This window comes from Daphnia magna, linkage group LG2 (genome assembly GCF_020631705.1).
Source record: "Daphnia magna isolate NIES linkage group LG2, ASM2063170v1.1, whole genome shotgun sequence".
Taxonomy (NCBI): domain Eukaryota; kingdom Metazoa; phylum Arthropoda; class Branchiopoda; order Diplostraca; family Daphniidae; genus Daphnia; species Daphnia magna.
In genome coordinates this window covers 16,303,722-16,317,994 of record NC_059183.1, presented here as the reverse complement: position 1 = coordinate 16,317,994, position 14,273 = coordinate 16,303,722, and the positions used below count along the sequence as shown (strand labels likewise).

The window sequence follows — 14,273 nt, the reverse complement described above, 5'->3', positions numbered from 1 at the left end:
TCAGTGAACGTGGGAATCTTCTTTTCGTTGTTCTGCAACGCATGATATCTCGACAACAGGTTGCATACAATGAATTCCGTGAAAGCTATCAAAAGACCATCAAACTGACTGAAATTGTACAAGAATTGAATTTTCACTTTAGTGAAAAGCGGAACCTGCCGCATTTGCTTTTCCAAATGATTTTATTACTTACGTCAAGCATCAGTCATTTAAATACACATGTGACATGTAGAAACTATTGATGGTAATCAAAGAAAAGTGAGGCAATAAATGTAGTGCAAATTACTATTAAAAAATCAAACGGAAAGGAAGTTGTGTCTTGGGAAGCACCCTTAAATAAATGTTAAATCAAACAGTTAATAGGTGATAAGGAAAATGGCATTATGTACACAAAAAAAACTGAAGGTGACCACTGCAAACGCAGACAAATCGGCCAATGCCCTCGTAAAAAGGCGTGTTGAAAAAAGGGGTTTATGTTTACAAACACAGCTTAACAAAAGCGCGGTGTATCCACCAAATCGGATTATAACGACGATAATTTGTAACGATTCAAATCTTCCTGACGCAGGTATTTTCAACATTTCACAAGTAAGTATATGGGTGAAAGTAGATGACGTGGATGAAAATAGAAACCATAACAAAATGGGAGAAAACGATTCAGTAATCGTAACGGTAAAAGACTTAACCAACAACAGAATAGAATATACGTACACATTTTGGATTTCAGCTGTAATATATCCCAAAGCTGAATGGAAACAAGTTTTTGTATCCAGTTCCATTCAATTTCATTATGCGCCCACCAGCAACAACAACAAAAGTTGGTCAGAAGAAAATCCTCTTTCTTAAGTTTCCCCACCTTTCACATCTACCAATCACCCCCAGCGTTACGTTTGCTATGTTTATGGTGATGATGGTGATGATGGCGCTTCTTTTCGCCGTGATGATGTTTACTTCCCGACTTGGGGTAGACATCAGAGACGACCATTTCGCCTTCTTCACGAACGACTTCGCTGTGACGAGTTCGATAATTCGGGTCATCGAGGGTCTCCTTGCGAGAAGCTTGAGCGTGATGGTGATGATGACTCTTGCTGCGCTTCGGTTGTTCAGGATCGCGTAAATTATCCCAAGCCTGACGATACGATTTGCTTAACCCAGCCGCGCCCGTTTCCCCTGCTCCTGCATCAATGCTGGACGAATCAAACGTAGCGGCTGTTTGGGTCTCGCTAGATGCTCCCCGTCGCCGATAGCGTTTATCATTACGAATGCTTTAGATAAAAAAACAAAAAAACATTCGAGAACCCGTTAGCATTTTTCTGCAGTCTTTGCGAGATAAATTTTAAAGATGTGCTACAAAATTGTTAAAACCAAGCAACGATATCGGTGGCTCAAAAAAAGCGTTAACGACATCCACAGATGTCGTTCTGAAGATTAGTTTCTTTGTTAAAGGTATTCCAGTAAATCATGTCAGTGCGGTTGAAAATGTAATTAAATTTTAGCCTTCACCAGACCCACGCCAAAAAAGAGTGTTAAATAAGAAAGTAAATGGAAAGGGAATGTGGCAGGGGAGAAGCTCATGCGCGTTTTCAAAACTAAGTCAATTTCTGCTTTCTGTTTTGGGTTTTTTTTTTTAGCGGTGCACAATGGAGAATATGAAGCCGGTAATTATCTTTAAAATAGAAAAACTCTCGGATCGTAAACGTTTTTCTTTTTTTGCAAACTAGACTGTCCGGATCGATAACATCAACTGTCAGATTCAGTTCAAACATCTCCAGGCATGCATGTGCACAAATGGACATTTGACGCCTGAATCCCCGTGATACTTTCCATCCGGATATGTCAGTCATCGCGTGGGAAAACGAACTTGTCTATTTACCCTGGAAATCGACTAGTTGACGAAGAGGATATATTTGAGTAGAGAGCGTCAGTCGTCTTCTGTTATTTACGTTTTCGGGATAAAAGGAGTCGGGAATTTTGGGGGTGAAGTCAAGAAGGTGGAGGCAAATTACGGTTGAGTGATGCGGGAGTTAACGACGAATAGGAAGATATTAAATGTTTATGGCTTCTGGGTGAGTAAGGGAATGCAATGGGATTTAAATTTTAAAAAAGGTGGTGGTATTTAAGGCTGTGATGCAGCAATGGTGGTGATAGGTGCTTTTTCGTCAGAAAATTGTCCAGCTTTTGGTCCATTTTTGGACGATAGAGACTTGTCAACGCGTCCAACTGTCTGGTCCGGGAAAGGCAAGGCTAGCCAGCGTGAAGAAGATTGGCTCTCGATCGTTCGCGATATCGGCTCACCTCGTAGTCGCAGACTAACATGTTTTATGTGTGTATAAAGGTAGGGCGTAGGGAAATACACAGACATAGGCAAGATGGAGACAAGAAAAAAAGTCAACTGAAATTAGTTACATACGTCGATAGAACGGGGGAAAAAATGCTTCAGAATAAACCATCATTAGAAAATTTACTTCTAAATGCACATTTTTCGTCGATTGATAGTTAACTTCATCAACAGAAATCGACCAGTTAATCTAAAAGCATTCTGTACCATAACTGTTATCATTTCTATTAAAGCCATTATCTAAAAAAAAAAAACGCATTCGCTTTAATACCACTTTCTACCGAGTAGATATCAAGAGGCACACAGGTGAAACAAATGCAAACTAAACCAGTTTTTTTTTCCTGGGTGTTCCCAAGTCTCAGTGCTCTACTCTACTACAACGATCAATTCAAAACTCAGGCCACTATTTACTATAAATACGAATATTTAAAGCATGCGTGAAGGGAGCGGGAATTGGGTGATGTTAGCATTATGAATAAAAGAAATATTGATAACGGACTTACCGGCGGAGAACAATGACAAACGTAGTAATAATGGCCGATAGGAAGACGAAACCTCCGAAGACTCCCAAAGCTATGATACCTCCTAATAAACGAAAAAAGAATCAGTCAGTTTATTAGAATGAAAACATATTGCCCCATAAAAAACGTACCTAAATTCAGTTTTGGCGTAAATCCTTGGCTGTCGGACTCGATGGTATTTTGGGGCTCGTTGACATCAGGGGGGACATTATTCTTGACATTAGAACTATCGGCAATCTCGTTATCTTGAGGAGACAGATAGACAGGACCATTGGGTACATTAAGTGCAACGTCAGGTTTAACTCTGTTGTTGTTGTCATTAGAAAAGACGCCTGCCCGGCTTTGGCTTGTGCCAGTGGGTCTGTTGTTAAGCTTCGTCAATCGTGTCGGGTCGAATGGTCTCCGAGTAGGTACAGTCGGCATAGAAGTGCTTTTCGGCCGAACAGTAGTAGTAGTAGTAGTCGTTGTTGTCGTCGAACGAACTGTATTCTCCACTTTTGTGACCTTTGCGCGAGTGGTGGTTGTGCTCTTGGTCGTTGGTGCCGGTGTTGTTGTGCTAATTGTGCTAGGTATCGTGCTTCTCGTCGATACAGCAGGTTTCATGGTGGTGGGCGCAACTGTGCTGCTAGGGCTGATTTTAGCGGTAGGCACAGGTGGGTTGAATTTGGAGGCAAAATTAGCCGGGATGAAACCCTCATCATGGATTTCGTCGTAATACTCGTAATCATATTCGGCTTCATGTGATTGTAGGGGGAGGTCAATCTTGCGATCGACCGGCACCGCATTCTTTTCCGGCTGGCGAGAGTCCTCGTCTTCCGCGTCTTGAAATTCAATAGTTTGTTTTTGTCGTAGTTTTAGTTTTGTTGAAAGAAATTGAAAATTTTTTAAACAAAAAAAAATTTTTACGATCCCGCCCCATTATAAAAAGGAATGAGAAGAAAGAAACATTTCCAAATCAATCCAACCGAGTCATCCTAAATTCAAGTCACGAATAGAGACACAAAGAAATTTTACTGTTACTCCCTCCCTTTCTTATTTAACAAGAAATCACTGTGATCTACAGGACAGATGGTTGAAGACTACATAAATGCCACTTGTAAAAATGCAGACTAATTGCACGGTGATTTGTTAAATGTTGGAAATGTTAGACCGAGTGCGTTTTTCCGTTGCTTAAAATGAAGTCATTTGTTTCGTCGTGAGTCACAGTCACGCAAGTAAAGTTACATACGTCTTTTCGTTCAACAACAGCGAATAGAGAAGGCTCATTTTTTCGAGGGGGGCACAGGCAGGCTGAAGTCATGAATTTTCAGGCGTAACACGACAATTATATTAGAAAAAAATGAAAAATGACTTACCTATGCATGCTGGTGCATCTTGGTCGTAATGGCCGTCGGACTGGCACACGATTCGGCTTGGGCCTGACATTCGATAACGTGAGTTGCTCAAGCAGTAGTATTCGACCACTGTTCCGGCTATGGTCGAGTTGGTAGAGAGCCGGAAACCACCATTGTTGATGACGGGCGGTTCGAGACAATACACGGCTGTTTAAAAGAAAATGAAATGGGGAACGCATACGTGATCAATCAGATTTTTTGAATCCATTTTCTCATGAACTACTTACGTTCACAACGAGGTGGAGGTCCGTTCCAACGACCATCGATATCACAGATAAGATCTCCACGACCGATGAGTTGGTAGCCATCATTACAAGTGTACGAAGTCATGCTGAGATAGTGGCGTGTGTCGTTGACCATCTTGTAACCACCGTTCGGAATCCGGGCCGGCATTCCACATTGAACATCTGGAAAGCATATTGATGATGATTGAAATTCAATGCACATTCCAAAGTATCGAAATTCGAATATCAAACTTACATTTGCATACGGGCGGATATTCCCCGAAGAATCCAGATGAGAGGCATGTCCTGGTAGTTGGGCCAACGGCCATGTGACCCGCATCGCATCGGTATTCAACTCGATTTCCGACATTGAAATTATCAGCTATCAGTGTGCCGTTGGCTGGTTGTTCAGGACGGCCGCACGACTTTGGACCTTTAAATTAGTATCGATCAAGTACGTCGTTTCTCTCACGATTAGATTTACGCTAAGATTATGGCTTACGATGTTGGCAAATAAAGAAGAGTTTGCGGTTGCAATTGGTGTCCGACCAAAGCCATCCTTTGGTGCCATCGTAGCGGGCGCAATTCTCTCCGCCACCGGGCAAATTCCAAAATGAAACAGTGACGTCTTTACCCGAAAGCCATTTCCAATTGCTACGATCGACTGTATCTCGCATCAGCCCTAACCAATACTGACCACTTGGGTCATTTCGACTAACCGCAAAAAAAACACAACAAGTCAGAAAACTAGAAATTAAACGAAAAAATGGGGTCAAATTTCATACCTGTGCCGCCTCCATAATTCCCAACTAACGAATCCCTGTAAGGCTGGATTGGTTTCATCAATCAGTGATCCGCCACGGGCTTCACAAAATTGCCGAGCCTCGTTGAAGTTGAGTGGTTGATTGTCGTGAAACAGATAACATTTACCGTTATAGGTAGCACTACTGCCGGGCTCTTGATCACGGAATTGTGGACATCTTTCGATAGGCAGAGCCTTCAGGAAATGCCACAGAATAATCAACGTCAATGAAACCGTACGCCAAACGACGGCAATTTGTATGTGATGATTCGGAAAATTACCTGATCGGTGTAGACGAATGCCTCGCAGATAGAGAGGCTATTGCCCGCAGGACCCTCCAGATGAACGCTGACAAAAGCACCGGCCATTGGAGGATTGCATGGTAGGAAGAGTGGGCGGCCTTCTTCAATGAAGCCAGTGAAGCGGTTACAGATGGCATTGACTCCCATATCAGGCCGGCTGTTGCCTACTCTCACAACAATCGTGGCTGGTTTGCCATCCTCTGTGATTAGTTGTCAAAAGGAAAATCATGATTAGAAAACAGTCTATCAAATTTGAAAAGCCTTGATTACGTACAAAAGATGTGTCTCACGATTTAAGAAAAGAAAAACTCTGTGATATTCTTACCGCAACAAGGTTTGCCAAAGTCGAGTCGCACCAGCTGGACCATGTATGGCTCAAGAAGGTTGACGTACCACCAAGGCGAACGCTCTACTTCGGTCAAACTACACGTTTCCGATGTGAAAAAATTGCTTGTGCTACCATCAACAGCCCGCTCAGGAACGCCGCCTAAAGCCACACTAGATTGCATAGGCGCTTTACCTGCTGCTACATTTAAAACTATAAAAAAAAAAAGGAAGATTATGTTAATTTTGACGGGATTCTGGACCAATCTTCAATAACATCCAACAGCTTGAAAAACCGTTTTAACAAGGAAACCTAACGGAATTAGATAATGTATACCTGTATGCATAATACGACTAACTAATGGGTACATGTATGGTAGGTACGAAAGGTGAAGGAGTTACAAGCCCCCGTGGAAAGAAGTAATTCATTGTGATTGCAGCCGGGCTACTAAAAACGAAATTCCGGACCGTTGGAAGAAATGCCAGATGGTATGACACGCATGTAGGAGGTTCACGTGGTAGTCAAACGACAGATGTTGTTGTGTTGAGAGAATCATTGCATGCGGTCAAGCTCGCAATGAAGAGGAAATCAAACGCGGTTCTAACCGTTACTTTCCTTATAATGTAGCGATGTTTCCGTAATAAAAAAAGAAGGTGGAATTTTGTTCCTTCTTCTTTAGTCGGCAATATTTTATTTCAATTTAGGGAGGAGCCTGAACTTAAGGCAAGAAAAAAAGAGGGCATACCACGAGCGGTAAACTATGTTACGGATTTATACTGTATTTTGGTTATGATTGCGGTTGTTTGTTGTTTTTTTCGTATGAACGAGAAAACACGGAGGTAGTGGTTACACGTTCGACTGGGAACCAAAATCGCGACGGACATGATTAATGTCGGTACGCGCTGGTTTGCGGCGGTAGACCGGGAAACAGGACATCAAAACGACCTACTTGGTATCTTAAGCAATCAACGTGTACACCAACGGTCAAATTACCAAAGAAATTATTTTTTCTGTATCTCATTTAAATGAGATGAAGAAAACCAGGCCATCAATGACTACGTGATTTTTTACATTAGATTAATCTAACGATACCGTGATAAAGTGCATCTTTTTGCGCTTAAATGGATAAAATAAGAGATGCAATGCATTCGATACACAAAAGTCCTGGCGATCCATAAAATGGTACCATAATATCACATAATACGTGCAATTCTCCTTCCCTTTTATCAGAAAAAAACTCGTTTATTGTTCTGAATTTGTTGATCAGGATGGCGCAGCTGCACGCTGATTACGTGAGCGGTCGTCGGCCAATAGCCACCCCGGTCATTGACGTACCGACCATTTACAATCCATGTCTACTGGACAGATATTAGTTTAGGGAAGCGAGAAGGGTGAGAGGCGACATGCTTCCGTGTTTGATTTACAATAAAACAACAATAGCCATTGTGAAGTGAATAATAAAACGGAGCAATTTTGCTATTTGTTTTGTGAGAGCGTAAAAAGAGAAAGAATGATAAGATGACTTACCACAGAAAGGTATGCCAGCTGGTGTCCATGTGCCGTTGGTAGAGCAGAGGCGTCGAGATGGACCAAGCAACTCGAAGCCCGGCTCGCATTCGTACGTCGCTACGGTTCCGGGTCTTATGTTGTCCGGCGTGAAAGTCACCACGGCGTGTGAAGGGGAACCCGGATACCCGCAACTGGTTACTATAAACACAATTACAAAGCAAAACCATTTGAAAAACAAAAAATGTATATTATAAATTCACCGATGCCTACTTGTTTTATGTTTAAATTTGCAACGTTTCCTGAAAACTAATTTTAATACAACGCGTTAACGTTTCGTTATTGTTGCATTTAACGACTGGAGTGAAGCTGAAAAGGAACGTGAGCGCACGGTACTTTGTCGTTGCATGGTTGAATTTCAACATGCAATATCGTCAGCACGTTGACATTAGCGTAGTTTATTGTGTATCTGAGGATCATGAAAGTGATCTTTTTCCTTATTCGTGTTTTTCTAAAGATTTAACGCTTCAGGTTACAAAAGAACGGAACATTGAGCTCCGAGCTACTGTCATTATTTCAGCCTGCCACTGCATAGGCAGAAGGGGAGGCAACCAGGTGTAGCGGAGCACATCTACGACGCGTGATGTGAAACGATTCGATAGGAAATTTAAAAGCTACGTCAAGTTATTCTACTAGGTTAAACGCCCAAAGATATATTAGCCCGAGTGCCAACAATTTTGGATACAAGGCGCCTGGCAGGAGAATAATGCGAGGTCGCTGCCCTCGACAGGTATCAAATTTGTGTAAACCACCCTGAAGCTGTGGAGAAGAGGATAATCTGCGCTGATTGTTGGAAACAGCATGACCTTAAACAAATTGGCCAAATTTTAACGAGGCACTGGTTTTTTTGTGACGTCAAATCTCTCGATCTAATCGGCAAAGATGGATGAAATGGGTTTCAAACTCCACGATTTCTACTACACAATAACAAAAAGGGATGAAGATCTCAAAACGTTCTTTTTTTTATATCTTTGCCTAAAGCTTCTTCTTTTTTTTATCGCTGTTTACAGTATTGTGTTAAGCGGAGCAAAAGAAACTGAGAATCGAGGAAGAGTGAACAGCTAGACGGAACCGTTAGATTATACTGCCTCCAGAGAGATGGAATCCTTTTGGCTAACGGCTGAAAAAAACGACGTTGAACGCCATTGCACCCATGAAAGAAGTCTTTTATATCTTCCTGTTCTTTTATTCTTGACAACCCAACAAAAGTTTCCATCAGCTCGTTAAAACAATTCTTCAAAGGCGGAATCACGCTTCCACACCTAAGCTAAACTATCCGCAATCTTTTCTTTATTTCGGTTCTATACGTCAACTCTTTTAGCATGTCGCCATTACGATAAAAACAAAAACTTCCAAATAGACTTACCGGAACGAATCAACATCAGAGTGGACAGGAACAGGAAGAAGAAACTGCTCCGCGCCATCATTGAGTCCGTTTAATCTCCAAACGTTGGATGTTGTTGACACTATGTCGCTTTGTTTCCAATGAACTTAAATCACGAATCGGCCGCAGCTAAGGCCAGTAGAAAACACTGAAACGAAGAATAACTGAACGTCGAAATAGAAGACTTGGAGTACTACTAGTCGATTGGACGACTGGCGAAAGACTGTGGGCTAAATCGGCTCGAACACCACTACTTGGTAGCCAGAAAGCCGGAAGAAACCTGGACGGAGCGACCGGTGAGCAGAAGGTGGAGGAGGAGCGAAGGCATCAGTGGTTCGTTGGAGGCAGAGCTACAAGGACCGCCACGGGACCCATTCGGTCGACTGGGCACATTGTTCCTAAAGGAGAGCATAAATTCCGGCGGCGATTACAAGAAATACCTTCCCTTACGGATGTAAGACTGCAATGTTGCTTTGATGGATAGTATACAAGGGAAACTACCGTTGCTCATTCTTCTATCTGTTCACTCACCTGTGCTATTCTTTCCAGAAGCAGAGAAGGTGCAATGCACTTGATGCTCGCAGATGGTTACACAAACCTGGACTCCCCATTCCTTCCCCTGTTTTTTTGCTCACGCCGTCACCACGTTCGGGAGAAAGAAGCTAAAGAATAGATGACTGCTCGTTTGAATCGAGAGGTTCGGTGCGAGAAAGTACACGTGCCGTCACAGGCACCAAGTTTTTCGGACAGGTGCTAAGCGATGGGAAAAGTTTTTTTTTCTTTTTCTAAAAAAACAAAACAAAACAAGCTTATTACATTCCCTTTTCATGAAAGAAGTAGAGAATTAAAAAACATTCGAAAAGGAGGAATCAAAATGTTTAGTTTACCAGTTATTGACCTTTTGGCTGGTCTTTGGTGTCCGTTTCACCTAAGCAATTAAAGAGATTGGATAAGTGGCTGTAGCTCGTAAATAATTTGCATATCATTTACCCACTGAAACTGTTTTATCGTTTTTCACCTCCAGATTTTTCTGAACCGGATTTCTATCCTACTGAACTGAATGGCTAGCGCTTACAGGAGAAATTACATCTTCTTATCACGCGAAACTTCTTACGACATGCCAGGCATCCGGCCATTTAGCTGGAAGGAAGACTGCGCATTGGGGCAAAACGGAGCGCTTGAAACCCGTACTAGCGTGCTATGCTGAATAATATGTTATGGTTATTGAGAAATCCGCGCCCACCTCCAGATGCTAGGGTTTTTTTCACAAAAAAACGGGATACGTAAAATGATTGTACAGAACAGCATCGGAAAAAAAAATCTTACCGAGTAACAGTAAATAAGACTCAGTTAGTGTATTTCCTCTTCCCACTTTCCTCCAAGTTTTTTTTTTTTTTATTAAATCGCTAAATTGGCTGTTGGTTTATGGCGGTACCACAAGACCGGCCGTTGCCATTCCGAGTGACCCAGATGTTCTTGTAGTTCCATGTCCATTCGATTGCGAAAGACGTCGTCGATGTGGTCGAGCACTTTGCTGCGGTGAATTAGCGCATCGAATAAAGGAAAAGGTGGGCGATTGGCTCGTCGAAGCCGTCGAGTGGCATTACGGTAGCATTTCCACGGCTGTGGCTCAACGACAATGTTGTCTGCCCACGTAGCGAGACAGGCCAGCAAAGATTCTAATCCAGCGTCGCCGTGATTCAGGTGAACCCACATGGTAGTCGAAAAGCAGAAAGCGATATCAAAACGTTTCCGTCCAGAGTCATGAGTTTCCAAATAGCGAGTCAACAGTTGGTCGCGTTCTTCAGCTTCCGCCACGACATTCACGGTTTGGAATTGCAACTTAGATTCCAGTTCGTTTGATATCGCTTCGTTGGCTCTTTGTACCAGCTGTGCGTCCAAATCGACACCCATCATGCGGACGTCAGACTGGCCAGATGACAGCATCTTGTACAAGCCTTTTGTCAGCTCCTATCAAAGAAAGAAGAAACATATCGTCATTATGCAAACATTTCATGTAACATGTTGACGTCGTTAGCACCACAATCTTTTTTCCATCTGTTTTCCGTTGCAATGACCCCGCCGAGTATGCGGAATTGGAAAATGCAACGGTAAAGCAACAGGCGTCTTAAGTTTACTACTAGTGCGTCTTATTGCTTGCTCGATTGGATCGCAATCTCATACAAAATGCGTAACCCAACCTGCGATGGGAAAATAGTACGGCATTCGACAATACCCTCCCCCTAGTCTTTTCTTCTGAGTAACAGGGCACCGAACGCTGTACACTTGGGGTTGATAATCCACTGATGACGGGTTACCGAAAGAATAATCGTTAAATATAGAAGATGGTGTGGAAAGGCAGCACTTGCAGCTGTTGACTTGTAAGGCAACCATCCGAACGATACGTTTGCACTTGACCAACCGGAACCAGGTCCAGATCCCGCTTTGAGGATGGGCACAGAATGGGGGAGGAGTCATGTCTTTCGGATTGGTTTTTTATTTTCTATTGTTATTTTGAAAAAAAAGGAAGGATGTCGCTATTGTCTACAGCTAATATAAAACCTTTGGATATATTTATTCGGTGGTCAGTTCCAATTGATCGGCATTCGCCTATCACGTCGACCACACGTTGCAGCCATTTTTTTTTCCTGTAAGAAGCAACCAACTGTGTCAACAGTTGCTGGGAATACTATGTCGCGGCATTTCACGACAAATTCCAATCAAGACAATTTGAATGCAAATAAAGCGTTTTTTTTAGTACGGTTCAAAATAAGGAAAATTATTTTTACTTCCAAAGCTTTGAGTTAGACAAATTTCAACCAATCAAGACTTGGCTAGCTAAAAGCAATTTCTTCTTACTTCAATACGAGAAATCAGTTTTCTATCGACATCCTGCAGTGCCAAGCTAATTGACGAAAATAACTGTAAAAATTAAGCTTCATCCTGCCATTAGGACCCTATTACTATTATTGATAAAATAAAGAGATAAAAATATGGTTGCAATGTAAGTATTTGTGAACACACTTCTGATTAACGGGTCGACTAAACATTGTAAACAAGCACTAGTTGGAAATACAGTGAAAGTATGGCAACTAATCTCTTCGACAAATCGATTACGACAAAACAATAACAACAAGGAAAACCGTAACTTAAAACTGTTTACAGTAATAGCCAGACATACGAAAACTGTACAAGGTAACGTGAGAATCTTACCCCAGTATTGCAGCCCACGTCTAGGCATAGTAGAGGCTGATGAGATGAGAAATATTCACAGAATTTTCCCTCGAATAACGCCAAACGATTTTGGGTGGATTAAAGTCATAATAATTGATAAAGTTCCCAAATTGGGCAGCACCTGGTTCGAAATCGTCGTTTTTCTTTTCTGCTTCCATGTGTCTGTTGCTTCTGTCACCATCTGCTGACAACTGCCGACTTTTGACAGTTGCGGTACTGCAATGCGGACTTCTTAGGTTCGTCTGCTTGATTTCGGTGTGTGGTGACGTTTCGTCAAACACCGGACAAGTTAATTAAAATAGTTTTACTGTTATAATAGTTGTGTTAACTATTTATGTATTTGTCCGCAACATGAAGATTAGACCATGACTTTTGGTCCATTGTTAAAAAATCCGCTACTGAATCCATTGGATATCCTCCGTTTTCTCATTTTTGGAATGGAAGGGCAAGATGATACGGGTTTGTTGGGAAAAATAACTGTTTGGGCCGTCTTGGATTGGTTTTCTTCGCTTGCCATGATAGTCGGTGGTGTTTTACCATACATACCGCAATATTTAAAAATCAAAAAGACACAGAATGCTGATGGCTTTTCACTTTACGTCTGTTTAACACTCCTGATTGCAAACATTTTGAGAATCCTCTTTTGGTACTAGTTTTTGTACTTGTTTGTTTTGTTTCTCTAACTTTAACAATCCACTTATTCTTAGGTTTGGCAATCATTATGAAATACCGTTGCTGATTCAAAGCATTTTCATGAACTTTACCATGCTAGCCATCATCCAGCTTTGTGTGAAAGTTAAGCAAAGCAAGCAAGTCATACATGGAAAGGAAAAATTGTTTACAGGTACAATTTGAATTCTACTTATTTTATTCCTGTCACTGCCACAACATCTTTCACAGAGTATCTGTTGAAATGGTAAAACCATGGAACTATTTGAGATTTTTACTTTATTGTTCAAAAAGTCTGATATGGTACTGTGAGCAACATCTATCTCTCAGGTTGATGCTCTTGGTTCACCACAGTTGTATAAGTTTAAAAGCACCAATTTTCTTTGCAATCCTATTCAGCAGATGGCACAGGATCTTCTTCCCCTTTAATTCTTAGGGGTATGTTTATCACTGTCCATGGTTCTTTGAAAACTTCAAATATCGGTCATTTACCGTTAGTGGATCACAAGATTAATTTAACATTTCTGATCCGTTTTTCCGCATGAAATAATTTCATCCTTATTCTTGACTATTCTCTTTTCTTCTTCAAGAGGTGTCTTCCTAGTATATTGCATGATAATTTAGGCATTGGAAAACCTATGCGTTTACCTATGTTTTCTTTGATTTTACACATTAGATTTCGACTGGCGATTCTTCTGGAAATGGACAGACTTTCGAAGTTATTTAGAATTCGTTGCTGTATTTACACTTTCGACTTCTCTGTTAACATATCTCTTGATCGGAAACGTTATTTTCGTCGAGGCGCTTGGATTCACATCGTTGTTCATTGAAGCTATGCTGGGTATTCCACAGTTCTACGACAATTACGTCTCCAAATCGACTCTTGGAATGAGGTGATTTCAATCAACTTCAATTCTATTCTCAGTAATATCACTTTTTATTTTGGGATTTCATTGCAGTCGAGTAATGGTTTTTCTGTGGCTCGCCGGCGACTCCTTCAAAACGCTGTATTTCTTTACCAAACAGTCTCCAATCCAATTTTGTATTTGCGGAGCTCTGCAGATCGCCGTGGATTTGGCCATTCTCTCCCAAACTGTTTGGTTTGGTTCTACGCCGGGCCGCCGTAAGGGTTTGGCCGGATCGCATGTCGTACAATAGACGGCCATCAATGGTACAATGCATTTTTACCTGAATTCTCTTTCATTGTCAAAATTTCATTATTAAAATCTTAAAACTTCCATTTAAATTGAGTGTCTTCGTACAAACTTTAATGTTTTGTTTAGCCAATAATTAGTTGACATAGACTGATGCCTACTACTCTAGTCGGTATTGTGCTTCTCGTTGTGCCCTTTTGCCTTCCACTTTTGGAAATCAGCCATCGAATTCATTTTGATATGAAATACTTTTCAGTGTTTCAGCATAACTGTATGTCTTTTTATACTGTATGTTTCAAACAGGTTAAAAAATAAATAAACACTTATAGACGTTGCATCTAAACGGACGGATAGATCATG

At 41.5% G+C, this 14,273-nt stretch overlaps 3 protein-coding genes across 7 annotated transcripts; 1 reads left to right on the top strand and 2 right to left on the bottom strand.

Annotated features, from left to right (window-relative positions):
• Positions 1 to 163: 163 nt before the first annotated feature.
• On the bottom strand, positions 164 to 10,096 carry LOC116915900 (sushi, von Willebrand factor type A, EGF and pentraxin domain-containing protein 1). Of its 3 annotated transcripts, none has more exons than XM_032921041.2 (15): positions 9,847 to 10,094; positions 9,744 to 9,784; positions 9,388 to 9,641; positions 8,839 to 9,254; positions 7,434 to 7,613; positions 5,907 to 6,119; positions 5,561 to 5,781; positions 5,263 to 5,474; positions 4,980 to 5,191; positions 4,734 to 4,910; positions 4,481 to 4,660; positions 4,215 to 4,400; positions 2,991 to 3,680; positions 2,842 to 2,923; positions 164 to 1,265 (listed from the first exon to the last, which is right to left on the bottom strand). In XM_032921041.2, exons 4-15 carry the CDS (start codon positions 8,897 to 8,899, stop codon positions 866 to 868), a joined length of 2,814 nt encoding a protein of 937 aa, XP_032776932.2. In that variant the 5' UTR covers positions 8,900 to 9,254; positions 9,388 to 9,641; positions 9,744 to 9,784; positions 9,847 to 10,094; the 3' UTR covers positions 164 to 865. The 3 variants fall into 3 exon arrangements, with proteins under 3 accessions (XP_032776932.2, XP_032776933.2, XP_045025350.1); XM_032921042.2 differs by having other exon boundaries at positions 2,991 to 3,104; positions 9,847 to 10,093; XM_045169415.1 differs by lacking the exon at positions 164 to 1,265 and adding an exon at positions 1,975 to 2,309 and having other exon boundaries at positions 9,847 to 10,096.
• Positions 10,097 to 10,254: 158 nt separating this feature from the next.
• LOC116934991 (pre-miRNA 5'-monophosphate methyltransferase) lies at positions 10,255 to 10,803 on the bottom strand. The gene has a single exon (XM_032942382.2). It carries the CDS (start codon positions 10,801 to 10,803, stop codon positions 10,255 to 10,257), a length of 549 nt encoding a protein of 182 aa, XP_032798273.2.
• Positions 10,804 to 12,314: 1,511 nt separating this feature from the next.
• Positions 12,315 to 14,256, top strand: LOC116915911 (solute carrier family 66 member 2). 3 transcript variants are annotated; one of them, XM_045169417.1, is made up of 5 exons: positions 12,315 to 12,736; positions 12,798 to 12,934; positions 13,162 to 13,197; positions 13,436 to 13,652; positions 13,719 to 14,256. In XM_045169417.1, the coding sequence occupies exons 1-5, from the start codon at positions 12,456 to 12,458 to the stop codon at positions 13,915 to 13,917; spliced, it is 870 nt and encodes a 289-aa protein (XP_045025352.1). In that variant the 5' UTR covers positions 12,315 to 12,455; the 3' UTR covers positions 13,918 to 14,256. The 3 variants fall into 3 exon arrangements, with proteins under 3 accessions (XP_045025352.1, XP_032776953.1, XP_045025353.1); XM_032921062.2 differs by having other exon boundaries at positions 13,159 to 13,197; XM_045169418.1 differs by lacking the exon at positions 13,162 to 13,197 and having other exon boundaries at positions 12,317 to 12,736.
• Positions 14,257 to 14,273: the final 17 nt, after the last annotated feature.